Source organism: Phyllopteryx taeniolatus, chromosome 21, assembly GCF_024500385.1.
Source record: "Phyllopteryx taeniolatus isolate TA_2022b chromosome 21, UOR_Ptae_1.2, whole genome shotgun sequence".
In the NCBI taxonomy this organism is placed as follows: Eukaryota; Metazoa; Chordata; class Actinopteri; order Syngnathiformes; family Syngnathidae; genus Phyllopteryx; species Phyllopteryx taeniolatus.
In genome coordinates this window covers 11,080,965-11,107,624 of record NC_084522.1, presented here as the reverse complement: position 1 = coordinate 11,107,624, position 26,660 = coordinate 11,080,965, and the positions used below count along the sequence as shown (strand labels likewise).

Here is a 26,660-nt window from a genome sequence, read left to right as displayed (position 1 = left end):
ACTCAGCACAGCATTCAGACTTGTCCTCACTTGTTGTGTCCTGCAGCACGAGGCAATGAGCTTGTCACAAAGGCTACCTGGATCATTTGGTCTAAAAACAGCTCAGAGGAGCCAGAGGATGCTGGTGAGCTGTGAGGGTTATCGCTGCAACTGTGGCCAATTAAAAGCTCACTGTCCAGTCCCTGTCTTCCTCCTCTGGCTTTCCTTGTCATGGAGACCAGGGTCCCCACAGGACTCCCGCTCTCATGGGAGCCGTAACCAGACACCTGCTTTTTGTTTTGTTTTCCAGGATGGAGGATTTGGGGTGAGGGAGACCTGTATAGGCAAGGCAGGTGCATCGCAGATCTTTGGTTTCAGCCACATTGTCTAAGTGAATACAGGGTGCAAAGGAAAAGAATACATAAGTAGGGTGGTGCGCTGAGGAAAGTTGTTTGCCTTTAAATTGAGGACTTTTCCACTGCAGCGAAAGCCATTGAAAGGAAGAGAGAGAAGCAGAGGGAGGTGTATGTGTATGCTCAGGCTGCGGTCACAGATATCTGGATCTGGATGCTCTGCTGCAGATAAATATTCCACCATTGCAGAGTCACTCTAAGAGCTCATATTGTTCTGGACTAGAGATGAAGACTGGCAAGAAATCCATCATAGGTAGGTACACCTTTGATTACTGTCTGTGTAATGAGATTGTCAGCATCTAAGTGACAAATGTAAAGGATGATGCATCTTGAAACGGGCAACTTTTTTTTTTTTTTTAGCACAGTCATGTTTACCTTGTCTGTGAATAAGTCCTTCACCTCTGCTGGAGTAATTTGGGAGACATGCGTCACTGCAAGAATGCATTTAAAGCACTACGTAGTCTTCCTCTGTCTGCTCTCAAATCGCGCTGTTCATTTTGCCTCGTCATCTCATTCAATTCGAGAAGAAAAAGAAAATGTATCAAGGATGATTTTGGAATTGCAGCCCCAAACACAGAGCTGGCACCATTCACGTTAATGTCGTCATTTGTCAGATACCACTTGTCCACTGATGCAGCTGTGTTTGAGCCCTATGAACTCTGCTTTGCAACAAGTGGCTACAAAAACAAAAGTGTGATGTTTCCAGGAAGAAAAAAACTATTTGCGGCGCCTGCAAATTATATTTGAATTGTAAATTTTATGAAAAATTACAAAGTACTTTTGTTGGCATTGCCTAGTGGTTAGCACATGTCTCATGACTCAACTAATCTCAGTTCATCAGTACAGCACTAATGTTAGCCGTTCTTCGCAGATGAACAAGAATATGAGTGAGTACCGATATATTGTCTGTCTACGTGTTGCTGCACCGTCTGTGTACAATCCATTGTTAAAGAGTTATAGCAATGCAACGTAGATGCTAATTTGAGTCAGCATTAAACTAGGAGACTGAAAGGCTAATTTACGTAGTTGTTTTAAATGCACAAGGTGTAATTCTCTGTTTTATGTCGAGTTTGACAGTAAACTTCAACTGGAACAGCTTGAAGCCTCTTTTTGGAAGAACTGTCCACGATTTGCCAAAGAACTGCTTATTATGAAGTGCGTTGAGTTCACTGCCACCGTACAGCGCTTGAATCTCGCAAGTCAAAGCAAAGCAAAAAAATTTAAAACAAATAAAAATTAAAATCAGCTGAACGACGACTCGTATCTAGAAAAAAACTCAAGGCACCGCTCTACTCCAGCCTCTTCCCACATTCCCAAAAAATATGCACGTTGGGTTAATTGAAAATGCCAATATACTGTATTTCATGAAGTGAACTAGATTACAGGGTAACTACCTAATTTTCCAGGGCTATAAAGGTACAACGGCAGTACGTACCATCCTAGTAACAAACCACTGCTAAAGGTACAGTATACACAGTACACACTTTTTTTGTGTACAATGCTCATGTACTTATCCAGTTCAATTCTCACATTTCATCAGTTTATTTGGATTCCACATTGTGACTACTTGAGCTTTATGCAGGGTTTGAAAGGCCATCATTAACCCTCAGTAGACAACAGTTGGAAACAGTTTTTGTTTCTTTGCGGACAGATGGAAAATACAAAGCATGCACAGTTTTAGACAAGATGCAGCTTACAGTTTTTCACAGGAATGACAATGCCGCCATTAAAACTTTCACTTTAAGATGTTTTAAAAAAAATAAATAAAATGTTTTTGCCTTCTAAAATGTCCCGTAAAGGAGTGGTCAAAATGCCAGCTTTAATCCGTTTCTTTTGAAACGTTACCTTGTAATGGCCTCTAAATCTAATGGAAAATATGATTGTGGCAGGCTATGTTGTTCATGTTTTTTTTTTGAACAGTTTTGTCTCATGTCATGTCTGAGGTTTCTTTCTGTGTTAAAGTGATGCAGTGCATGGCTGATGAAATCATTCCAAAAGGAGATAAAACATTTTCCACATTTAGTATCTCTCTCCATGGAAATGGGGGAATGAAAATAAGTTATCTTATCTCCTGCCCGGGAATTCAGATGGGAAGCAAACACAGTGTGATTCCAGTCAGGGCTCCAAGAGTCAATTGTGACTGGACTGAACTGGATCTTCACCACTAGCTTTTGTTTCTCAATGTGTTTCTTTCTCATATGTAACATGGATGCAAATGCAAAAAGGAAAGGGGCTGAATTTTAGCAGCAGTTCAGTGCATAGTTGTCGTGACTGCGTGGGAGTGAAACGGAGGCGCGCGATTGTTGCTGCACCAACCAAACAGACTATTAAATTACCAACACAGTCATTAGCCAGCAGTCCTACTCAGCATGCAGTTGGGTTTGCCTGTGTGACTCATTCCTCTACCTTCTGCTGTCTCACAACCACAACACTTGGAATACAGCACGCACGAGGATAACAAAAATCCCTCTTTCAAGTTGTGCTTCCATCCATCCAACCATTTTCTGAGCCGCTTCTCCTCACTAGGGTCGCGGGCATGCTGGAGCCTATCCCAGCTATCATCGGACAGGAGGTGGGGTACACCCTGAACTGGTTGCCAGCCAATTGCAGGGCACATACAAACAAACAAACAAAGAACCATTCGCACTCACATTCACACCTACGGGCAATTTAGAGTTGTCACTTAACCTACCATGCATGTTTTTGGGATGTGGGAGAAAACCCACGCAGGCACAGGGAGAACATGCAAACTCCACACAGGCGGGGTCGGGGATTGAACGCCAGTCCTTAGAACTGTGAGGCAGACGCTCTAACCAGTCGTCCACCGTGCCGCCAGTTGTGCTTCCCTATTTCCAAATTAATTGCAGAACTCTCCAGTGCAATGTGTGCACAATCCAACTATATTGGGATTGTCAACACAAGCATTTTAATTGGCAACAAATGGTCGGAAACTGAGATTTTCACAATGATACCAACTTGCAAGGGCATACAAGGGATATTTTTTTCTTTTTTAGTATCATAGTTACCCACAAAAAAAACAAGCAAGGACTGCAACTAATTCCAACAAGTCAAACATCACCATCACTCAGACGAGACTAAGATAAGAAAGGAGATTTCAAGGGCTTTTACTGGAGCTGTTGGCAGGGGATTCTCGTTATCCTTAATTGCTGGTCGGGAAGTGATAGTGAAGCATGACTATCATGCATCGGTCACAAGACTGAACAGGATGGCAGAAAACAGAACCAATTTCGTGAAAGTGACATGTGACAATTGGCAGCATGGGCATAGGAGTGACATTAGACAAGATTCACTTCCCTCCAAAGGTAATGAGGTCAACTGCTTTATTTAGCTGCAGACTGAAAACTTTTGTTTTTATTCATCAAAAGAGGAATAGGGGACAAGAGATCAATATTCCAGCTTTAATTTCAAGATATTTGCAGTTTTATCAGATACAAATTTATAGGATAGCATTATTTGTAACAGTAACAGATAGACTTAAATTACATTAGAGTGAAAAAGTCTATGGATTTACTAATCCTCTGCATGCAATGACTCTATCAAGACAAATTGACATCACCTTTCTTTCTCTTTCAGTTGTTGTTTGTTTTGTAGTGTTACTTCCTTTTGTCTCCTCTTTCGCAGGTAAAAAGTATGCTCTATAGGGTTTAAGTCTGGTGATTGGCTTGGTCAGTCTAAAACTTTCCGCTTCTTTTTCCAAACTCCTCTGTTGTTCTGCCAATGTATTTTGGGTCATTATCTGGCTGAATTATGAAGGCCCTCCCGATCAATTTGGTTGTGTTGTTCTTTTAATTGGCAGACAAGTGTTGCTGTAGACCTCTCTCATTTTGCGGCTGTCCTGATGATGTGTTCCATCAATGAAGATTAGTGAGCCCGTCCCGCAAGAAACCATGCAAGTCCAAGCCATAGCCTTTTTCAGTTCCACTGACAAAAACTGATTCATACCAATTATCGCCACACTTTGAAGTGGGAGAGAATTGGAAGATGCTTCTCACTGTCACATTCCTTTTCTTTGTTGAATTCATTGGCAAGGTAGATTGTTAACACCTTATTGACACAGCTAACACACCACGCCCTGCTGCTGACATCATCTGTAAGTGAGCAACAAGAACATTAATTCTCTCAGTTGTAATCCGCCTTATTTATAACTGACGCATTTTCTTTTCTTCCCATTCTATCCTTATGTTCTATTGAAAACATGGAAAAGACACAGAACTACAGTATGTGTTGACCTATTAACAAATACAGTACGGTAGAAGCGTGTTACAACTAGTAATCCAACAACACAGTGTTGAGAAGTAAGGCTGCACAGATATTTCAGCACCCAAAACAAATGGAATCCATACCTAAGAGAACTAAAGTGTACAGCCTGGTGAAGATGGGGCTTAACTAGTTTCAATGGGGTACAGAAGTGTTTTGTGCCACAAGGGACAGAAATTCTCAGCGCTACACAAAGTTTGAATGACAGTGCTGTGGAGTACCTTTCACAAAGATGTTGAACCATCATTCAAACAGGGAATAGCCGTTTTGTCGTCAAACAATACAAAATGGAAAACAGAAGAGTCTTGCATGTCTTCGCACATGCTACAATGACAACATCCCATGTGAATAATTCAGAGGAATGAGGCGAGAAAGCAGAGGAGGAGGATTGGTGTCATATCCTATCTGACGTGGGGTTTTTTTTTTGGGGGGGGGGGGGGGGTTTGTAAAGAGAGCTGTTTGCTTTGGTAGATAGCCTTTCAGCACCACTGCACCTGCAAGAGTCTTTTTTTAATGCCAGAAAGTGCACTTAACTTCCGCTTTCCATTACACAAGTGCTGTTGGCCTCATGCAAGCTCACTTCCTTTTATGAATGCATGATTGTCACATGCAAAACAAAGAAACTAAAAAGGGGTTCTCCACTGGCAGATGAAGGAAACTAAGATTTCAGTAGGTGTTTATATGTTTGAACGCTCACGCCCAAAGAAAAACCCCATTACTCACTGACTAGTTTGTTATGCAGATCTGTCATTCCCCTCAAGCTCGGGATAGCGATTTGCATAATGGCACACTTATGTAACTTACAAGGTTAGTGGACCACATCCACAACAGATGGAACGATCGTTGCCGCGGCTTAGAGTAGCAATGGCGTCATGTTTCATTTCTCTGAATTTATATAATTCCACCTGCATGGCAAAGTCACCTTGACCTCATAGTAAGGCAAAGGGAGATGCAGAGACACATAAATAGATTACATTTATGCATGATTATTACACTGCTTTTTGTTTTGTCGCTATTTGCATGGATTTGAAATTGAAGCTTTTAAATGCAGTGGACCTTATGCACAGCAATGTATTAAGCATTTTCGGTGGAACGATCAGCTGGCGTAACAGTTTGTTACAAGCTGCTGACTGAAAAATAACCTCTGTTGTTAAATCTGTGATGACCTTACGTTGTTTAGTATATTCAATAGTTTGGTGCGAGTACTTTTCATGGTCAAAATGGCATCCAAAGTTTTTACTTTTGGAAGATGATGAGATAGCTCCTCCTGTCAACACCGCGGTGTGCCGCTACGTTATGTTTCCTATGTTGTCACTCTGCATTTACATGTCAAAGTGGCATCTTACATCGAACACGGACGCTGACTGCATAGTCCACTGAATGTAATGGTGACAGATCAATCATCTCCCTATAATCTAAATAGATAGATACAAAGACACTGGAAGAGTCACAGAAAGGCATAGAAGTGAACGTCCTTGGCAATCTATTGGTCGATTCGTGGATCAAACACATCATGTGAATGTTTCCATTCAGTTCCTTGTTAGAGAACAGCAAGTTGTGGAAAACGTACAAAATCATCTAAGACTTAAGACATGTGCATTCAAATTGTTTCATTTAGATGAGGTCAAATTCGTACTGCATTTTAGCTTCATCGTGAAATTCAATCCAAAGCCGAATATATCTCTTTGTGAGCAGTGTATCTTCGTATCTTTGTGCTGTGCACGTGTGCAGTTATGGCTCTTCAGACACTGTCACAGCACACATTCCCATTGTTTGCACTGGGATGGCAGTCAGTTGCAGTCTCGCACTGAGAGAAATGAAGAGGAAGAGATCCTCACACTCCCACATCTTTTTACACCTCCTCCTCCTCTGCAGTGAGGTCGTCATCAGCCATCTCGTGCAGGCGAAGTATGGGTGCAGCGGAATCCCGTGACGTCACGCCCCCGCCGGTTGCCACGGGGACGGTCGTGACGTGCTTGGGCGTCACCGGCGGTACCACGTGGTTTTTATAAATACAGAGGCTGTCCTGCGTTGGCATTCGGCAAGTGAGAGCGGAGCGCGTTCGGTTGAGCTCTGCGCCCGTGCGTAATTGGAGCAAAGCAAGTCGGCGACACCTGATTTGGAGATTATCAGAGAGGAAATAGTGTTGTTTTGTTTTAACTCGGCGTTTCAACATGGCTGTGACTGAAGCGGGATGCGACCTCACGTACTGCAAAATGAGGGGAATTGTTTCTGTTCTCACCGGTGAGCGACCAAAATATGTTTTTATTTATTTACTTAGGTGTTTTATTTCGCCTGGTTATTTAGGTTCCTTAACTACCCATGCATTGTTCTTCTATTACCTGTCAGGACGATAACGTGTTCTGTATTGTGTTTCGGTGTTGGATTTTACGCGCAATTACGCGTTGCACGAATCAAATGAGCACATTTTGAATAATACAAAACTGCACTCTTCCAGGTTAGTAATAAGACTTTTGAATGGAAACTGCTTTGCTGGCCACCACCAATGTCTAAATGAGTGACCCAAGTGGTTGCGTAACCAATAAGCCCGCAGTATTAAGAGTTCTATGCAACAGCGTAAATCTGTCCTATAAAAGGATTTTTGGACCTCGCACACAACGGATTATTGCACTAACAGAGTTTTTTTTCTTTTTCCACATGAAGAAAAGTCCTTTTGTTCACTGCATGCTTAAGCATATTTGTCCAATGTTCATATATACAACATTAGATACACCAGCAAAATTCTGGCCTTACAAAGACCATGCTTGTTGTTTTATATTAATTTAATGTGTATTATTTTTAGCTGTCGTCTATATAGGTGTATTGCATTTTTTTCATGCTGAAGTTAACACATTCACTGCCATTGATGGCTTTAGAAGTCAAATATCCATGTTAACTGGGAAGGCTGGCAGTGAATGAGTTAATGAAGTGTTTCTAATATTTAGACCATTTCATTCGCCTACAGAAAACATTACAAACACTACTGGCAACTACTAACACAATATATTTCTTAATAAATCCATACATCATATATCCGTACGAGACTGTGTTCATCAAAACTTGCCGCTATTAACTCTGCATTTTCAAAATAGATCTCAACTACTTGTATATCTCTGCTAACATCAATGGCTCCTTTCCTTCCATTTTCAGCTTTCATCAAGGAGAGAAAAATGGGGTTGAATGATTTCATCCAGAAGCTTGTGTCGACCCCTCACATCTGCCAACAGTGAGTATTGTACTATGAAACAAACTCTTTTATGGTTTGAATAGAAATGACAATTAGGCACAAGAGGCATTTTCGGCATCCGTCAGAGCTTTCGTAGTTATTTCTGACCACTCGTCCATTTAGATCACTGGCCAATCTAATCTGCCACCTGAGCTGGCTAGGACATTCTGAGAAAAGCTTAAGCTGGGTCCAAGAAGCCAGTGTAAGAATAGACCTTTTATGATGAGCCTGGAACAACCTTCCCACTGCTTAATCACCTTTACAGAAAATCCCCCGGTGTCCGCTAGATAATCCAATAATCAAATTAAAACAAAATGTGGTTTGGACCATCGCACGTGCCTAAATTAGTGCGTAGGCCTTTAGATTTGGGTCTGGTATTGAACAAAATACCAAAGGGCTGTATCCTCGTCCTTTAAATGCTCTCAAGGGGCAACTGGCTGAGTCCTTGGAGAGCTGCCTTGTCACGGGTCAGCCGCTTAAGCTTTTTCTCAGACAGGTTAACACCGAGGCACCTGTCGTAAACTTGACCTGTCTAGATGTATCAGATAGTTCATTCACTCCACAGCGAGGGGAGTGCACTCAGCATGTCAAGAATGCCTTTCAAATGTATCATTGTGGTCTTAAAAAAAAACATAAAACAAGGTTCATATTGATACAAGAGGAAGGCCAAAGGTAATTGAATCCATCTAATCTTTTTTTCAGTGTTGCAGTCAACAACTTCCTGAAGATTGATGAGAATCAGAATGAGGAGGTTGAAAATGATCTCGCTGAAAGAAGGGTAAGCAGGAACGGATGATTCACTGTCATACATTTTTCTGTGTAAATATCGGAGTGTATTTTTATGTTTCCTCATTCTTGTCTTATAGAAGTTCGTTAATTCGCAAAGTTCACTTGCTGAGGACACTCAGTAAGTACCCGCATTGATTTAATTTAATGACTAAGAATGTTAATTAAAAACAATTAAAAAAATCTCTGTAAAATTCTAATTGTGTGTATGTGCCTGTACAGGATCAAACCCTGTGATTTCGACTACCTCAAAATCATCGGCAGAGGCAGCTTTGGAAAGGTGATTTTAATTTTTTTGTAATATCTATTCTTTTATTTATTTTTATTTTTTTTTCCCCTGATAGAGATACTAATGTGCATTTTCTCTGATGCAGGTTCTGCTCGCACGACACAAGGAGTCCACTAAATATTACGCTGTCAAAGTGCTGCAGAAGAAAATTATCCTGAAGAAGAAAGAGGTACAGTATATTTTTGTAGGTCTCGTGAACCAGTATACATTTTTGTTGTCATAATATCAAATGGCACCACGATGAAAATAAACAACATGTTCCTTTTGCCTCTCTTCCAGCAAAAGCATATCATGGCTGAACGCAGCGTGCTCATGAAGAACATCAAGCATCCCTTCCTAGTGGGACTGCACTACTCCTTCCAAACTACTGATAAACTTTACTTTGTACTTGACTACGTTAATGGTGGAGAGGTATGCATCGGAGATTTTGAAATAAACCTTAAGTGGAAAAGGTGTTTGTCATAGATATTAACAGCTTTTGTCCTTTCAGCTCTTCTACCATCTGCAGAGAGAAAGGATCTTCTTGGAACCCCGTGCCAGATTTTACACTGCTGAAATTGCAAGTGCACTCGGCTACCTCCACTCCCTGCATATTGTGTACAGGTAACGATAAGAAACCCTAAAGCGCCCCCTTGTGGACAGCTGTAAGAAAGCGTTCACAATTGTGGCGAATCATTTTTGTGTAATCTTTTCCCTTTTTCGTCACAGGGACCTTAAGCCTGAGAACATCCTGTTAGACTCCCAAGGCCACATTGTCCTAACAGACTTTGGTCTCTGCAAAGAAGATCTTGAACCTAATGGCACAACAACAACTTTCTGTGGGACGCCTGAGGTACAAACCAAGTTTATCCAATTATATTCTCTTGACCAGTGAACACACAAGTGACAAATCAGATGACTCTTATGTTTGTGTTTAATTCCATAGTATTTGGCTCCGGAGGTTCTCCAGAAGCAGGCCTATGACCGTACAGTGGACTGGTGGTGTTTGGGATCTGTGCTCTATGAAATGCTATATGGACTTGTAAGTTGAAACTGTGACGTTGCGGCTTGTGTCCAATTTCTCATCCCTGCGTTAAATTTCAACTAAATGTGTCACGCTTACCTTTGCATCGCGCAGCCTCCCTTCTACAGTCGCAACACAGCTGAGATGTACAACAACATCCTGCACAAGGTTCCTATACTCAAACCCAACGTGTCAAACTCGGGAAGGGAGCTGCTTGAGGGTTTGCTGCAGAAGGATCGTACCAAGAGACTGGGGGTGAAGGATGATTTTGTAAGTACACAAACCTGAATTCAATTCCACTTGACACGGAACTTTCTGAAGACACATAGTGAATAAAACTATTTTTTGTTTTTCTCCAGCTCGAACTGAAGTACCATTCCTTCTTCTCGCCAATCAACTGGGACGACCTGATGGCCAAGAAGATCACTCCGCCCTTCATCCCCTCTGTGGTAGGTTCAACAGTAGATTTCAAAAAGGGATGGGCATAGGAGTCAATTGAAATTCTAGTTAAGAAGTACATCTCGACTTCAACCGAGGTAACATGGAGTGCAATACTTCATTGCAACCAGCAGAGGTGCGGTCGATTCAGTCTCAACCATTACTCCACCGTGATACTCAATTTGACGTCACGTTTTTTTTTTAAATACATTAGTCGATCAATTTTCCACAGTTTTTAGGTAGGATTTTTAAAAGGTGCTACTTGTAAGCCTAACAGTGAGTCAAGTGTTCAATGTTCATAATCATCATCAACCATTTATAAAGAAAAAGCATACTAATTTGATTACTTAATCTTTACATCAACAGATTGTATCAATGCAAAGTCATGTTAATGTTTCGAACTGCTCTGCATCATACTGAGGGGCGTTTGTAATCTAGAGTTTTACGCAGAGGCTACATGAGATGGGCGTATTTTGTTTTGGCTCAATACATCAATAAAGTAGGAGTGTTAATGATATTTCCCCTCCTGCTTGATTTTGCAGAGTGGTCCCACAGACCTACGCCACTTTGACCCAGAGTTCACCCACTTGCCTGTGTCCTCCTCCCTGAGCAACGACACCTTCAGTGTGACCAGCAGTATCAAAGAAGCAGCGGGGGCATTCCCTGGATTTTCCTATGGGCCTCCAGCAGACCATTCCTTTTTGTGAATACCAGTATCATTAACTGATATTCTCTCCCAGTAACCACAAGCTCTGGATTGAGTTTTGTTTTGACAGCGGGACCACATAGGAGCCGCTTGTCCATACGGGACCTACTGAGGGTCGAATCTTGAAGGATCTTTTTACATGACTCATGTACTGAGATGGATTCATGTTACAACATCATCGGCCCTACACTTCTGCCTCTATCATCTAAAACAATAATAAAAAAAACTCTAAGTGTGCCAAGTACTGAAGCACTCCGGGATCTTACAACATCACCCACTGGTGACTGGACCTCACTGCTCCGAAGAGAAGTGCCTGAAGTTTATTGGGACGGCGCCTGCAAGAGTCAACTTTTTCCAGTACGATTCCACTCGACTTTTGACAGGGGCACACTGGCCGTTCAGGGTGATGCCTTCATTCCATGTTTGCATACACTAGATGTTCGAACTAAAATGGTCTCCAAGTTCATTATGCAACTTAATTTCATGTTAATGCTCTATTGCACGAATGGAAACATGGGTCCAGAATAAAGACGAGTCATATCATATCTGTATTCTCCTAATTCATATCTTTACTTTGGACCAAATTTAACATGCTCATTAACTGAAATCTAAATCTTCTAAATATTTACATTTTAAATTGTATTTCTTTTCATAAAAACAAGAGATTCATTGTTTACCCTTTGTAATATGCATTTTATATATAAGTTAATGTTGCCCATTGTGTGTCTGTGTGTGTATATATATATATATATATATATATATAGACTTAGTGAAACCTATATTTATTGAATGGCAATATATCCCCCTAAAGCCTTCATTTACAAGGAATCCATATGTCTATATTATTGATCTGGAACGTGTGATTCAACCAGCAATAACAGGTTTGAACAATGTTTATCAATCATTTTCACAATTAGAATGTTTTACAGAAAACATGCCATACAAACTATATTAAAGATGTCATTGTATTTATACATCGTGTCGAGAGGACCTGTGAATGTTTTGTGCCTGTCCATGTATACTGTGTGTACAGTACATATCTCTTTTCCATTACCTGTTGTTCCCTCCCATAGAGATCTTGATTTATATATGTGCTTCATTAACTTGACTGAGGACAAAAGGATGGAGCAGGCTTCAGCATTAGCCACAAACCCTCTGCTTAATAGGCTTTCTTAAATCGTGCAATAAAATCGCACTGGCTTTAATGGAGGAATTATCGATGGATCTTGCAACAGAATGGGACTAGTAATGTATGAAGTTGTGTTACATTATTGAAAATGGATGATTTATTGCTCGTACATATATTAAAAAACTGATACATGTAAGAGGTGCATTTTAAAGACTGTTGAAAAAAGCACTGCACAGTACATCATTTTCTTCCATATTTGGAAGTTGCAATTTTTTCTTTTGTATTTCAGTGTGTATTTATTTTCCTGCCATTGTTACTAGATTAAGAAAGTAATTTACATGATCTACTCAATTATTGAAAATTAATGTCAGAAATTCCAAATAAAATCTCTTACCTGAAAACCAACGCTGTCATTGTCATAGTGCTAAGGATGCTGCTCCACTTTATCCATCCATTCATTTTCATTCGTGCTTATTCTTTTTAGGATGGCGGGTGATCTGGAGCCTTTTCTAGTTGACTTTGTGTGGAGTACACCCTGGACTGGTCGCCGTTCAATCACAGAAGCTAATTTTAAAATAATAATAATAATAATGTTTGGACACGTACCAATTGATCCAAAAAGTATTTATTTACTATCAATGTATTGACTACAAACGCACCTTCATTATGTTTATCTACCTATGCCAGCAGCATATAGTGACAGACACAACAATTCAATTCAACATTGTTTGGTTTGCACGCAGTTAAGAGTTTTTCAAATGTAGAATATATGCCTTGGATCTGTAAAGGTTGGGAAACTGGTCGGGTGAACAAACATTTCCTCACCTGTCGACAAAGGCACCGGGCAGGCTGAACATGTGACTCAACATTGTGCGCACGCGCAGCTCGCGCAGCAACGCCAACTTCCTGCAAAATAGTGCTCCTTATCAACAGACAAAGCTTTACACTTTGGATTCAAATGGAGATGCTTAAATGTTAACGTTGTGACTTCCCACCTTCAATGGTAAGACGGGTTTACTGATTGCGGTGCCTCCATAACGTGTTATTTTTTTTAATTATTATTTTTTTTTATTTAGCTGCAATTTTTGCTACGGCAGCAGGAATGAGATGCATTGCACGCTGCCATTTCAGTACCCGCTCCTATGGCGGCCGAACCCGACTAATGTCTGGAGCAGAAAACTTTTATGCCCGTGCCAAACTCATCACCTCGCTGCCAGTCTGACTATCGTATCGCTCATTATTAACTAATATTGTAATTAATGTGAAATGTAAAGAAAAGTGAATCCGCTTTTGCTATTTGTTAAACTTTACTCAACGTTTGAGTAAATAGCTAACATCGTATTTGAAGTCCGTAGCTCGGCGATCTTGAAATATTAGCCGTGCTTGCTGTTCACAACAGTCGATTATTTGTAAACAAAACGATCGTGTACTTGAAGTTACCCTTAAATCGACGCTGAACGTGCTACTGATTTTCAGGAATTAGTCTGGCGCCCCTTCACCTTCACAGTGCTTTTATCCTCGGCCGGGATATGTGCTGGTTCCTGCTAATCTAACGGCGATCGGCTATTTCCAGATAGGATGGGGATTAATTTCTCCTTTAGATTAGAAGGTCTCTTTTCACTTGCAAAATGGCAAAACAATATTGGAGCGATGGGGTGGTGCACATGTGGTCCCGATGCAAAAACAACAGCTATATATTTCATCATCAATCGGGTCAGAACGGGCTAAAGTCTTCAGACCTCCTCATATCGCAACTTTCAACTTGTGCAGTATTACTTTTGCAAAAGCTAAAACGTTTGGTAAAGCGTGGTAACGCTTTGTAAATATGTCGGCAAATAATACATCTTTACTTTTTTTTTGGTCGCTTATGATGGGTTACATTGTTATTCGCAGACAGCAGCGTAAAACAAAGCTAAAGTGAAAGCTAATACAAATAAGAGGTACAACAAATTGTATAACGTGATGTACACAAAATAAAACATACACAAAATAATAATAATGCATCATAACTCCTTTCAGCCAACCCTTAACTGTTATAAAATAAGATGAGTCGTCTTTGAACAGTATGAAGGCGCTGGGATCATAACTGGTGCGTTCACAGTCTGCATGATGTCACTCACTACTGTTTGAAAGTTAATAAGCAACTGCAGTCCTTCACCAGACGATTATTTCAAATGTTTCTTTTAACATTTGACATTTTCTAATCCTATCTAGTCATCTTGCCCGCGTCGCTCCTTCTTTTTAGCGCCGACTCTTATTCCTGATAAATGCAGAGCTCCCTCCCTTAAAAGAAGCAAATGTATGTTATCATCACACCTCTTATACAAACATACATAGAGGGGGTCCTCGGTTTACAATGGAGTTCTGGTCTTACAATAGCGATGTTACCCAAATTTCTACGCAAGTCGGAACATGTTATTCAAAACTCCTAATTATAGTAAATATTTGTATGAAAAACTTTAGGGCCATGGAAATAAAATAAATGAGAAACAGTATGTATGGCTGTAACTGAGCATGCTTTCTTGTGCCATGTGGCAATGTATTTTTACGTCACACCGCAGTCTTAATACTAACCTGCGCTAACATGCTAGTAAAGTCATAATTACAGTTAATATTTGAATGTAAAACACCTCTAATTAGTGAATACAAAACAATCAAAATGAAAAGCAGTAAGCCTTCTTGTGCCACTTGACAGTATATTCTTACACCACTGCACAAACTAGTCCGTTGTGTGCAAATTTGTAAACTCGACATCACATACGTCTGGACCACCATAAACCGGAGGACCCCCCCCCCCCCCCCTGTATTCAGTTTTCATACATGATTTGAAGACACTTCCATAACATTCATAAACTGTGTTTGACAATCGTCATTTATATGTAAAAAAAACCAAAAGGTTTTATCTTTGAAAACAAACAAAGAACAACAGAGCATCTCGTCGAAAGACAAAAATTAACACTGGTAAATTATTGCTAATAATTTTTTTGTGGTGGCTCTATAGTTTTCGACAGCGAATATTCAAGTAAAGGTCTGTAGAAGCTATTCATGCTTGGCCGTGGTCTGAGCATCTCAAAAGGGTGTCACTAATTTCGGTAGCCTTCTTTTGCTCCCGGTGTTATGAGTTTACTTATATGAATCTTGTATAAGCTGACATATGTTTCAGCAACCCCTGGAGGTGGCACACTTTTGATCCGGAACGTGCCGTGTTATTTGCCTCACGCGCTGTCGTGGTGTTGTATTTGCCATTTGACCTATTTTCAGTTTCTGCGTCCACATCATGTCAAATACACGTTCCTTGCCCCCTACTTTGACGCGAAAGGTCAGTTAAGCGAGCCGAGCGATGAAACAAGGGTAGATCTTATCCCCCTGGGGCATCATTTGAACCGGCAGCGTCCACCTGAGCGAGAATGTTTTCTTTTTACACGAGTTGGGTCACATGTAAGGCGGCACGCTTCCCTAATCCCACGCTAAGCACGAGAGGGGCGGGCAGTCGAGCGACGTCAGTCACACCTGCCTCACCTGTACGTCTCGTGCAGGATATGTGACCCAGACGCCCCACTTCTTGCCCTCCTTGTGGGTGGGGCTGCGTCGATGTGTGTTTATGTGGTAAGGGGAGGGGAGAGTTTTGTATTGGGAAAACTACATAAGGTGTCACTGCAGTCCACTTTTCAATTCTCTGCTCTACCCCTTGTGACTGTTTGAAGCAGGGTCCGCACAGACTCCCCAGGTCCAGAGAGTAGGCTTTGACGGCGCGCTGTCTTGTCGGGTCGCTCTGCCGCAGAGATGGATGACTCGCAGGAGCTGCCGGTAAGTGTGCCCGCAAGGGGGACGGGTGGGGGGGGGGGGGGGCGGCTGTTTCACATTAATGACTAATGATTTGAAATTGGGCAGTCCTGTACTCTCACTGTTTCCCATCAATTCTCAAGAAACTGTACTAAGTTACAGTCCACATTTGTTATTTGTCTGTTTGTTTCTGAAAGCATCCTGTGAGGTTTTAGTGCTGGAATGAGTGCTGAAAACTAATTGATGCACGTTTTTGGCATGCTTCGCATTCTGAGGACAGTACAGTTAGCCTCTTTATTCTAAGATACTGACTTTAAAAAAAAAAAAAAAATTAACTTATTTGTTCTTTCTTCCGAATGCATATTTGCATATTTTGCCATGAACACCTTACATCACTTATCTTTGTGTTTTCTTTTTTAAAGATGTATTTCATTTGGTCTCATTCAATCAACTTCAATTTTCTGCATTTCTAGTTACGATTGTGACCAGACCTTTTACTACTTCCAAATACCTGTGAGAAGTTGTGTAATATTAATAAGAAATACTATAAATGACAAAACCAGAACCTGTAGCAGGTGACCCGATTTTCTTTGTTTTAATGTTTTGTGGTAGAAAGGATTTTAAAATGACTATGTGGTTGAGATGTTATCCTCTTTAAAATGTAATAATAAATGTTTGGCTGCTGGTGGGGGGGGGGGGGTTGGGGCACAGGTGAAGAAAGCCAAACTTGATGTAGACCATGGATTGGAAAAAGAACAAAGGTACGTTTAAAAAAAAAAAAAAAAAAAAAAAAAAAAGCTTATGAAGTGTGGACTGAACATGACTCCTTTTTTTTTTCTAAATAACCCTGTTGGCTAAAACCAAGCATCTGAATGTTCTTGTAGTAATCTCAGAGAGGATGGAAGCCCGAGTGCTGTGCTCGCTCCATCAGAGCAGGGAAGCTCTTACTCTGCCCTGTCCGTCTCCCAACTTGGCACACGTGAGTAGAAAATATGGAAAAAAGCTGAGAATCACAAGTATAGCGGCTGAGTCTGGAATCCTTGCTTCTGATTGCAGGGGATGGGGAATCTGAAGGAGAGATAGGAGGAGCGCCCCAGTTGAACTCGTATGCACACTCTGGTATGAATGCACAAATGTAACGTGGGTTACTATCACTGGGATTCCTCTTCAGAATCATCATGAAAAAATGTCGCAGAATAATGAAACCATGACGTCTTAAAATAAGTACCACATTAGTACAGTGATAAGTGATTTGTTTCCTGGTTTCATAATTATTGTTTTTTTTCCATTGGATGTATGTGATTTCAGCATGCGCCCGCACACTGCTCTGTCAACTACAGTGTGTGTAAGAAGTAGGCTTTACACGATCAGGATTTTTGGGGCCGATCAGCAAGTTTTAAAAAACGATAACCGATCACAAGATGGAGCAATGTGTCTATTTTACATGACTTGTTCCTTTATTGTATATACTTATGTACTATATACTGTATGCATCCATCCATCCATCCATTTTCCGTACAGGTTTTCCTTACAAGGGTTGCGGGCGTGATGGAGTCCGTCCCAGCTCAAATTATTCTGTAGCATTTTAGACAAAAGTTAAAACACCAATGACCTCTAGGGGGCATTCAAGGATTGGCCACTGACGGACGTTTAGGTCAAATCAACATTACATGACAGAAATAATGGGTGCTAACTTACTGTAATTAAATTATTGCAATGAAATTACTTTAATAAATACTGTTAATGACATGCTTACTCTAACTTTCTCACTGTCCCAGCTATGCGGACGGGTGTTGTCCAGAGTTTGAGTCAGTTTGACCCCCCCCCCCCCCCCCCCCCCCCCCCCCCCCTCCCCCCACCACCACCACCACACACTGCGTTGCTTGAACTCGACATGCTCCTCATGTACATTCTTCCGGTGCTCGTTCAAATTTGTTGTGATGAAGTTCCCCACGACGTACTTCAGTCGTGCACATACTGCAAATAATTTACGTGTTGTTTGTCTGAGACACCGCAAAATAGTCCCACACCGGTGACGTGTTTTTTCACCGGCAAGATTGAAAAAACTTTATTGGCCATCAGATAGTTACAGTACTGCACAACAAGACACATGACAACGCTAAAAACAAACTAGCTTTTGGATTCATACGCGACGAAGACGCGGAGTTAAATGTCTTGTGCGGAGCCGATCGATGACATCATTGATCGGATCGACGACTTATGACATGAAAGCCGATCAGCATAAAATGGTAATTATTGGCCGATACCGATAACACCGATCAGATCGGCGTAAAGTCTAGTAAGAAGTGGTTAATGATACTAAATCCCCCCAAAAATGTACATGGTTTTACTGCTCACAAAAAAGTTATTTGAGAAACAGATACATTTTGTAAAACCTCTTTTCATTATTATATTGAACATTTTGCATGTGCCCCTGAAATTCCTGTCCACCTTGCCATTATGCGGTAGATGCTCCTTTAAAAAAAAAAAACTGTATACCATGACATTAATACGACTAATTAGTTGCAGAGGAAATATTTACACTTAACTTTTGTAATTTTGATCATACTATGTATGTAGTTGGATGTTATCAAGCTTAACATGTCCACTCTGTCATAGTGAAATATAAATTTTCAATCAGTCTTCTGTTTGGAAATTTGAACTATGTTTGTCAGCTTGATCACTGAATTGTGTTGCTAAATGAAGGTCCTCTATGTGTTCATAAATTGCAAACATTGGCCAAAAATGTCCACCCTATCGGCAAGCTCACATATTTTGCTGTTTGCATCTACATTGTCTCCTTGCAGTTAATTTATTTAAAAATAAATATGTGGGAGCTTGGACGATATGCATTTCTTACAGCGCACAATGATTATGAAGTTCAATGGAAAATGTCAGCTTGTTGGAGGTGAAATGGGGAAGTCTCAGAGGCAACTGAGTGAAATTGACTCACATTGCTTAATAAAGTCCTAAGGGATAGATGGATAGTTAGTTAGTTAGTTAGTTATAGTACATACTGTATGCCAATCTGCATGTCAATCTGATTGTTATGTTGTCTTGACAGCCACAGACACAACAGCTGGGTCTGAGTACACCCAGCAGGTCTACGAAGGAAGCAAGTGAGTACACTGCATTAAATAAATAGGAATCTCTTGTCACGTCCGCACTTTAGTACTACGTAATTGTCTTTCTTTTTAGCCCCGTGGTGACATCATACCCCAGCCCAGTGGCCTTCCCCCCTCTGGCTCAGTCTGCTGTATACTCAGCTTTTCCCCAGACAGGCCAAACGTATGGCCTCCCACCCTTTGGTTAGTCCCTTTTGTCATCTTTTCTAACACAGTCTGCTCACTAAAAACACAGCATTGCACCTTTGTCACTTTGCTTTAGTGGCCTCACTCTGCTTCTGCACTGTGGAATTGATTTGCTTTCGGTTTTTCTGCTCCAAGACACAAAGCCCACAGCTTGACAGGAGGATTTTTTTTAACTCCTCGCTGTCTCCAATAACCCTCTTGCCGGCCCTTTCCTTCTTTGCTTTTATTGCTGTCTGTCATCTTTAGGTGCTATGTGGCCAGGCATAAAAACAGAGACAGGTCTGCCAGAGGCGCCCTCTGGTGGCCAGCCTGGGTTTCTCAGCTTCAGTACCACATATACCTCAAGCCAGCCAAGCCAGCTGCACTACTCATACCCCAGCCAAGGCAAGCTGCAGCATCACTTGCTCAGGACAATGCTGTCACACTCTGCAAATTTACTGTAGGAGAGTGTGAATTTTCAGCATTCTCCATTGGTGAGCTAGTCATGTGGGTTTTGTTTTCCTGTCACCTTGATTGAAGAATGTGTGTGTGCTTTTCTCTCAAGGCTCAAGTTTCACAACATCCAGTGTGTACTCCAACATCCCATCAGCTGCAGCTGCTACCACAGCATCCACAACGGTGGCTCTCCAAGTAAGTGGTTGATTATATGTCACACAAAAAGCATGTACAAATCTGTTTTTACCATTTGCGAAACATGCAGCTACACACTAAATCAACAAAGGAGTTTTATGACAATATTAGAAAAGCTTTAGTAGTCGGTGAGAAACGGCACAGAACATGTTTCCACAAGAAGTTTTCTCTGTTGGGTTACCGTAACAAATGTTGATTGATGTAGTGAACGATAGATAATCTTTCTGTTGGACTCCCTCAGGAATTTAGCGGCTACAACTCTTTGGGACAGAGCCAGTTTTCGCACTATTACAGCCTGCCTTCCAGTTACGTGCCCGCGGGCCTGCCCAGCAGTGATGACCATGGAACCACCGTGGGAGGGGCTGTGTACTCAGCTGTTAAGTCAGAAGAGGCCGCCTCAGCAGGACTGCCTCCCAGAGGTGAATTTGTGTACCTCACACACTGTAAAATCACACATAAATACTGCAAGTTAGACTTTTTTTGTCCTCCGCTGTCTTACTCCAAGATGCGTCCCCATCAGAGAACCTCCCGGCGGGGGCGGCTCTGCCCACCAGCGTGGCTCATCCTGCTGGAGCCAGAGACCAAGATGAGGTTGGACGACGGAACTCCATGGGAAAAGCTAAAGGAAAGGCCAAGAAGTGTGACAACTCCCTGCCTACTGAAACCGACCTTGAGGTAAGATAAAAATAACTTTTCCTAGTACCGCAAAGGGGAAATTTGTAATTAATTGGTATTTATGCCAATAATGCAATGGACTCAGTTAGTAACGGATGTCTTTTTAAATTCATCATTTTAAAATTTTAAAATTAATCATGTGACCACTATTAATTGTTAATAACTTTTTGTTTGTTTGTTTGTTTTAGCGCATCTTTCTGTGGGATCTGGATGAGACCATTATTATATTCCACTCATTGCTCACAGGCTCCTTTGCACAAAAGTTTGGCAAGGTATGTTGGCATGAACAATTGTAAAACTTTTCTGTATTTAGAGCTCTTTTATTGTACGGCATTAGGACCCGGCGACCATGCTGAACTTGGGCTTGCAGATGGAGGAGTTTATCTTTGAGTTGGCTGACAACCACCTGTTCTTCAATGACTTGGAGGTAGAGTGGGATACGTTGGCAAACTAATCCTCACAATTTCTGTGAACCAGTTACTGCACACATAACACTCGTCAAAGATTTCTTTATAGGTTTCTCGTTTTGTCTTCTCGAAAATATCTTAACTTACTCTTTTAGGCAAAGCAATGTTTGTTATTAATGAACAACAAAGACATGGACAAACATTTGAGTAGCTTTGAACAGTTGAAATCGTTTGTATTGAATGGCAGCATTTAATGTGGCAGCGCAGTGATTGGCATGGATTTTCTCCCCGGTACTCTGACTTCCTCCCACATTCCGAAAGCATGCATGTTTGGTTAATTAAAAAAGACAAAGTTGTCCATAGGTGAGACTGTGAGTGTGAATGGTTGTTTGTTTCTATGTACCCCGCATCTCGCCCAACATCAGCTGGGATCGGTTCCAGCTTACCCTTGACCCCAGTGAGGACAAGCGGTAGAGAAAATGGGTGCTTAGATTACATCGGATTTAAACTGATATGAATGCTATAATACAAATTATAACAACGGGGTTTACTTTCTGCTTTAAGGAATGTGACCAAGTCCATGTTGAGGATGTAGCCTCCGACGACAACGGGCAGGACCTAAGGTGCTTTTTTGGCAGGGAACACTGAACTGTGCCACAATAGCAAATTTAAGAAGGATTCTGTATAAGTAGAGATACTTTGTCTCCTCTTTATTAGTAATTACAATTTCTTGGCGGATGGATTTAACGCCCCCAGTGGTGGAGGGGCAACAGGAGCCACTACTGGCGTCCAGGGAGGTGTGGAGTGGATGCGCAAACTGGCCTTTCGCTACCGTCGCCTAAAAGAGATTTACAACACCTACAAAGGAAATGTGGGAGGTGAGTTTGCACATTTTCTTTTACTCTGCACAAGAATGCGTTTCAATGATTTACTGTATGTCTTAAATTTCATTCATAATGGTCTTAAAAAGTCCTGAATTTGATTTAGTGAATCCTTCAGAGACCCTCTTGGATCTCAATAGCTCTCAGTAGATGGTGCACATCTACTACACTATGTAATGTGACCAGTGAGGCTATTTGAAAGTGAAAGTAGTTCAAAGTCTACTATTACAGTGGCAAAGAGCCCATTAAATCAGACTTTGTTCATCAAACATGTGTTTTAGCCAAACTAAATAGAGGATTGTGTTTTTGACCTGGTTTTTTTTTGTGACTCACATAAGACAAATGCGAACTAACAGAAGTTCATAAGAGCTAATTGTGTTACAACTGTGTTACATTTACGCAGTGACGATGAGAAGAAACATGTACTGCGGCTGTAAGTAATGCTGCTGCTCCCTTGCAGGCCTGTTGAGTCCTGTGAAGAGGGAGCTGCTGTTGCGGCTTCAGTCTGATATCGAGAACGTGACCGACTCCTGGCTCAGCACAGCGCTCAAGTCTCTACTGCTTATCCAGTCCAGGTCTGAGCTTAATGACACTTACTGTTCTTTCTCAAAAAAATATTTCTGTAAGCCACAAAGCCTTTCTAAACCATTCAAGCAACCAGCTTATGTGTGGGCCTTGACATGCAAACAGCAACATGGCTGCAAATACAGGGAGAGCTAGTTTACAAAAGCACAATTTAGTCAATATATTTAGTGAATATTTGATTGGCTCTATCTATTTAAGCAAGTAATGTGTTTCGTCTGTGGTCAAATAACACTTTGTAGTGTCATTTTGGTGAGCGTTTACAGTGAACCTCTTCATGTTTGCAGTGTGGCATTTGGCCTAAAAACTTATTTGCTTCTTTGTGCGGCCATGTCTATTCTTATTTTCTTTCTTGTGGCGTCCTGGTGCAAAGAACTTTGTCGAAGTAAGGGCAGGAGCTTCATTTAGTCAGGCCATAACCTTGTCTAATAGAAAACAGGGCTTTGGCGCCATCCTGTGCCATCGCTAAGGCAATTCAAAACATTTTAGGGGCCGTCAATTACTCACTGCAGTTTGTAGGGGAACGCTGTATGTAATGAAGTTGTTCAGTGTTTATTTCACCAACAGAGGGAAGTGTGTCAATATCTTGGTCACCACCACTCAACTAGTACCAGCGCTGGCTAAAGTGCTGCTCTACGGCCTGGGAGATGTCTTCCCCATAGAGAACATCTACAGCGCCACAAAAATAGGTACACAAAACAGCCTATTACAGGCCTCATCATCAATGACTCTGTACTGTCAAAAAAGAACGCGTCATAGTCATGCACACGTACAATTGCTAGTTTTGACACTATCTGAAAAAGTCCTGCCGCATCACAATATGAACATAGTGGGGGGAAAAAACAGTGGTTTAGGTTAACAGTTGCAGTGCTTTACTTTTCATGATATTCCGCAAAACCGTTGAGAGACGACTACCTGTGCTGTCGTTTGCTTGCAGGTAAAGAAAGTTGCTTCGAGAGGATCGTCTCTCGCTTCGGGAAGAAAGTGACTTACGTCGTCATAGGAGACGGACGCGATGAAGAGTTTGCAGCGAAACAGGTACATGCAACACAGAACCTGACTTTGAGTTCGCCTTAACATTCCAAGGAAAATATATCTGAAAAGTAGTCAGCTTTTTGCCATTTTAGCGCCTTTTTGTGTGTCAGTGTGTGTACCCTTTTATTAAATTTGTTAATGATACTATAATATTTTTAGTATGGTAAACTTTAAAGGTTACAGTGAACCCCATTTTATTGCAGGGGATACGTTCCAGACCCACCTGCAATAGGTGAAAATGAGGAGAGAGAATATAAAACACTTTTTATAGTTTTACCCCTCCTACAATATTTAGACCGATTAAATACATTTAAACTTATTAAAAGACTTTTAAAAGTATTCCTTTGTGCCTGTTCTCACTCAAACAATTCTGCAAATAAGAGGTGACGCGTGCTTGCTTCAGTTGAAGCTTTCTATATAACCGACACATTACAAATAAGAGAATTAAGCATTATATGTTTACATAAAACAATTTTCAACCAAATCACATAATTTTATCTTGCGAAAGTCTACTAGCTTAATGCTAACATATAATACAATGCGCCGCAGACAGGCTCATGCAAATTAGCATAGATGTTACGGTAATTCTAAACCTTTAAATCACACATGGCGCAGCGACACATACAAACAGAGCATATATATATATATATATATATATATATATATATATTTTTATTTTTTTATTATTGATTTATTTATTTCGGTCACATATTTTCTCCTGCTGTGTTGGAACAATGACTATGGCGCGAGTTTTAAAAACCTATTAAAAAACGGTCGCTTAACAATCTGCAATATAGCGGGGGTGCGAACGTTGAACCACGGTATAGAACTGTATTTCATATGAGGATAATTAAAAATAGAAACAAGGATGACAAACCTCCTGGAAGAGATTACGTTTTCATGGTCCAATGTGCGTTTGAATTCGCCTGAAGTGTGACAAAATGGTTTTGTCGCCCTGTGTAGCACAACATGCCCTTCTGGCGGATCTCCGCTCACGGCGACCTGGTGTCCCTGCACCAAGCCCTGGAACTGGACTTCTTGTAAACAAGCAGGCGGCGGCACATTAAATGGGAAAAGTAGAGACGCCATTTATTGTTTCTGGACGGACACTGATCAAGAATCCGCCTCCAACGCTGCTCACATGCAAATTTACAGACACCTGTGTACTGGCTGAAAGACGGTAAAAAATACTGAGGTGGAGCCGACTGCTAAGAACAGACTGGGCGTCCAGTCGGCTGCTTTCAGTGTCCTCATACCCAGCACTCCCTATTCTTTGGCAGCTAATCTCGCCACAGCTCAAATTTGTACTCATTCGGGCGCAGAAGGGAAGACGACATTGTTTTTGAGCCTCTTTAATTCTTTTAAGTTGAAGCATCTCCCTCCTGATTTCAAATAATCAAAGGCTTTCACTTTATGTTCGTAGGTTGTAGTTTGCATTCAAAATGTACAAGCCAGCTTTTGTTTTCTGAGCTCATTTGCACTGCAAAGCACTAGGTTTGTCTCAATGAAACTCCTCAACTCACTTCAACATAGTTCCTTGACATATAGATGCTACAAGATGGTGGCAAAGCACTATTTCTATGTCTAAATGAAACTCGACTCACTTCAGCATGGTTTATTGACCCCATGATGCCAAAAGTTGGCACCAAAGCAATACTTTTATTGCTGCGATTAGGTGACTTTTCCAACGGATAACTGAGGATAGTTTTGCCTCCAAAAATTAGAAAATGCCAAACCGCGAATGTGGGAAGGTTCACTGTAGTTGATCGTCTGTTCCCTTATTAGTTTGCCTCCCATGGAGCCACTGCATCATTCGAAATGAGGAACTATATGGAGGAACTCTAATGGGGAGAGGAACTATCGTAATACGATCGTAGCCAACAATCCCGCCACCCTGACATAAACTCACACAACTCTCACTGAGATTAAAGTCAAAGTAGTATTAGTAACATAAAGAGGTTTTGGCCCTGTGGAGATGATTTATCTTGAGATTTCTGATGAGCTGAAATGTGTTCCCTTTTTTTTTTTTTTTTGAGCGGGGGGGGGGGGGGGGGGGGGGGGAATAAAAAAAAATGTTTTCTTTCCCCTACAATAACAACCATCATCAAATACTCATCTGTTGGCCCTTTGGCTTCCTCATAGCACAAGCCCAAGTGTCCTTCCAGAGTGTTAAGATAGGTAACATGGTATTAAATATGATTTGTTGGCCTTTTTTTGTTTTGTTTAAATAAGCAGAGAAGAATGTGACCCTTGTAAATAATTATCTAAGTCACATTTTCTATTTTCTTGTTTGTTTGTTTGTTGGTTTTGCTAAGCCCACAGCCAGACTCCACTCCCGCAAACACTGAGTAGATGTTATTTTCTTTTTCACCTCTTTTCAGAATTGGCAGGAGGACATTTTATCCTCATGTCACAATGTAGCAGATTCAGTGCAGTTTGGCAAATCAGCTCGTAAACGACTGGGCTAGTTACATATATCCTCGGAAAGTGCTTCATTGATGCAATTGAATGTCAAACCAAATGTTAAACCAAAAAAGAATTTACTGCGAACGCATCTATGTATTAATTGAGTCGGTCAACAACTTTGATTTAGGTTTGCAAGCCAAATGCTTTGATATGAATTGTTTACATCACAGTTAAGTGAATGGATTTGGACTTTTGGTAAATATAGGAGAACACGGCATGACAAGCTTACGTTGTTATGCAGACGAAAACGGTACTAATGAGATGGCAACTGTGCAATACATCTTTTGATTGCTCATTAAATATAGTTTGGAGGCTAGGTCAACCTCATGTCCACATGACATGGATGACTGAACAATTCTGAGCCTGAAGGTTTCTTCTTTACTCACTCGCAGCTTTTGGACCGTTAAGAATGTGTATTTGTGTGTATTTGGTTGTGTGTGTGTGTGTTTTTTTTATTGTTTTTGCATATTTATATTGTGCCTTTAACCATCTGTATGCATAATCTCAAAGGGAAAGGTGTAAGAGTTTGTTTAGTCCTCGTAACATTGTATTATGTTATCTTAAGTGTTATATTTCTCCTTTTTAACGCTGTTTTCTTTCGAATTCAGATCTTTTTTGGAAGTTCTTTCAAATTGTCATTTTT

General features: G+C 41.0%; 2 protein-coding genes across 6 annotated transcripts; both read left to right on the top strand.

The window, feature by feature from the left end:
• Positions 1-602: 602 nt before the first annotated feature.
• si:ch211-195b13.1 (STKc_SGK domain-containing protein) lies at positions 603-12,652 on the top strand. 2 transcript variants are annotated; one of them, XM_061759541.1, is made up of 13 exons: positions 603-645; positions 7,821-7,896; positions 8,599-8,674; positions 8,763-8,803; positions 8,905-8,962; positions 9,057-9,140; positions 9,251-9,382; positions 9,462-9,574; positions 9,680-9,803; positions 9,897-9,992; positions 10,089-10,244; positions 10,334-10,423; positions 10,955-12,652. In XM_061759541.1, the coding sequence occupies exons 1-13, from the start codon at positions 618-620 to the stop codon at positions 11,117-11,119; spliced, it is 1,239 nt and encodes a 412-aa protein (XP_061615525.1). In that variant the 5' UTR covers positions 603-617; the 3' UTR covers positions 11,120-12,652. The 2 variants fall into 2 exon arrangements, with proteins under 2 accessions (XP_061615525.1, XP_061615524.1); XM_061759540.1 differs by lacking the exon at positions 603-645 and adding an exon at positions 6,694-6,914.
• Positions 12,653-13,124: 472 nt separating this feature from the next.
• On the top strand, positions 13,125-25,600 carry eya3 (EYA transcriptional coactivator and phosphatase 3). Of its 4 annotated transcripts, none has more exons than XM_061759537.1 (19): positions 13,125-13,250; positions 15,952-16,054; positions 16,742-16,791; positions 16,915-17,009; positions 17,087-17,149; positions 19,095-19,149; positions 19,229-19,338; positions 19,588-19,725; positions 19,886-19,971; positions 20,213-20,390; positions 20,477-20,646; positions 20,835-20,918; positions 20,984-21,073; positions 21,618-21,676; positions 21,771-21,931; positions 22,395-22,509; positions 23,084-23,205; positions 23,454-23,554; positions 24,515-25,600. In XM_061759537.1, the coding sequence occupies exons 2-19, from the start codon at positions 16,031-16,033 to the stop codon at positions 24,593-24,595; spliced, it is 1,782 nt and encodes a 593-aa protein (XP_061615521.1). In that variant the 5' UTR covers positions 13,125-13,250; positions 15,952-16,030; the 3' UTR covers positions 24,596-25,600. The 4 variants fall into 4 exon arrangements, with proteins under 4 accessions (XP_061615521.1, XP_061615522.1, XP_061615520.1 ...); XM_061759538.1 differs by having other exon boundaries at positions 13,127-13,250; positions 15,955-16,054; positions 20,492-20,646; XM_061759536.1 differs by having other exon boundaries at positions 13,127-13,250; positions 15,955-16,054.
• The last annotated feature ends 1,060 nt before the right edge of the window (positions 25,601-26,660 follow it).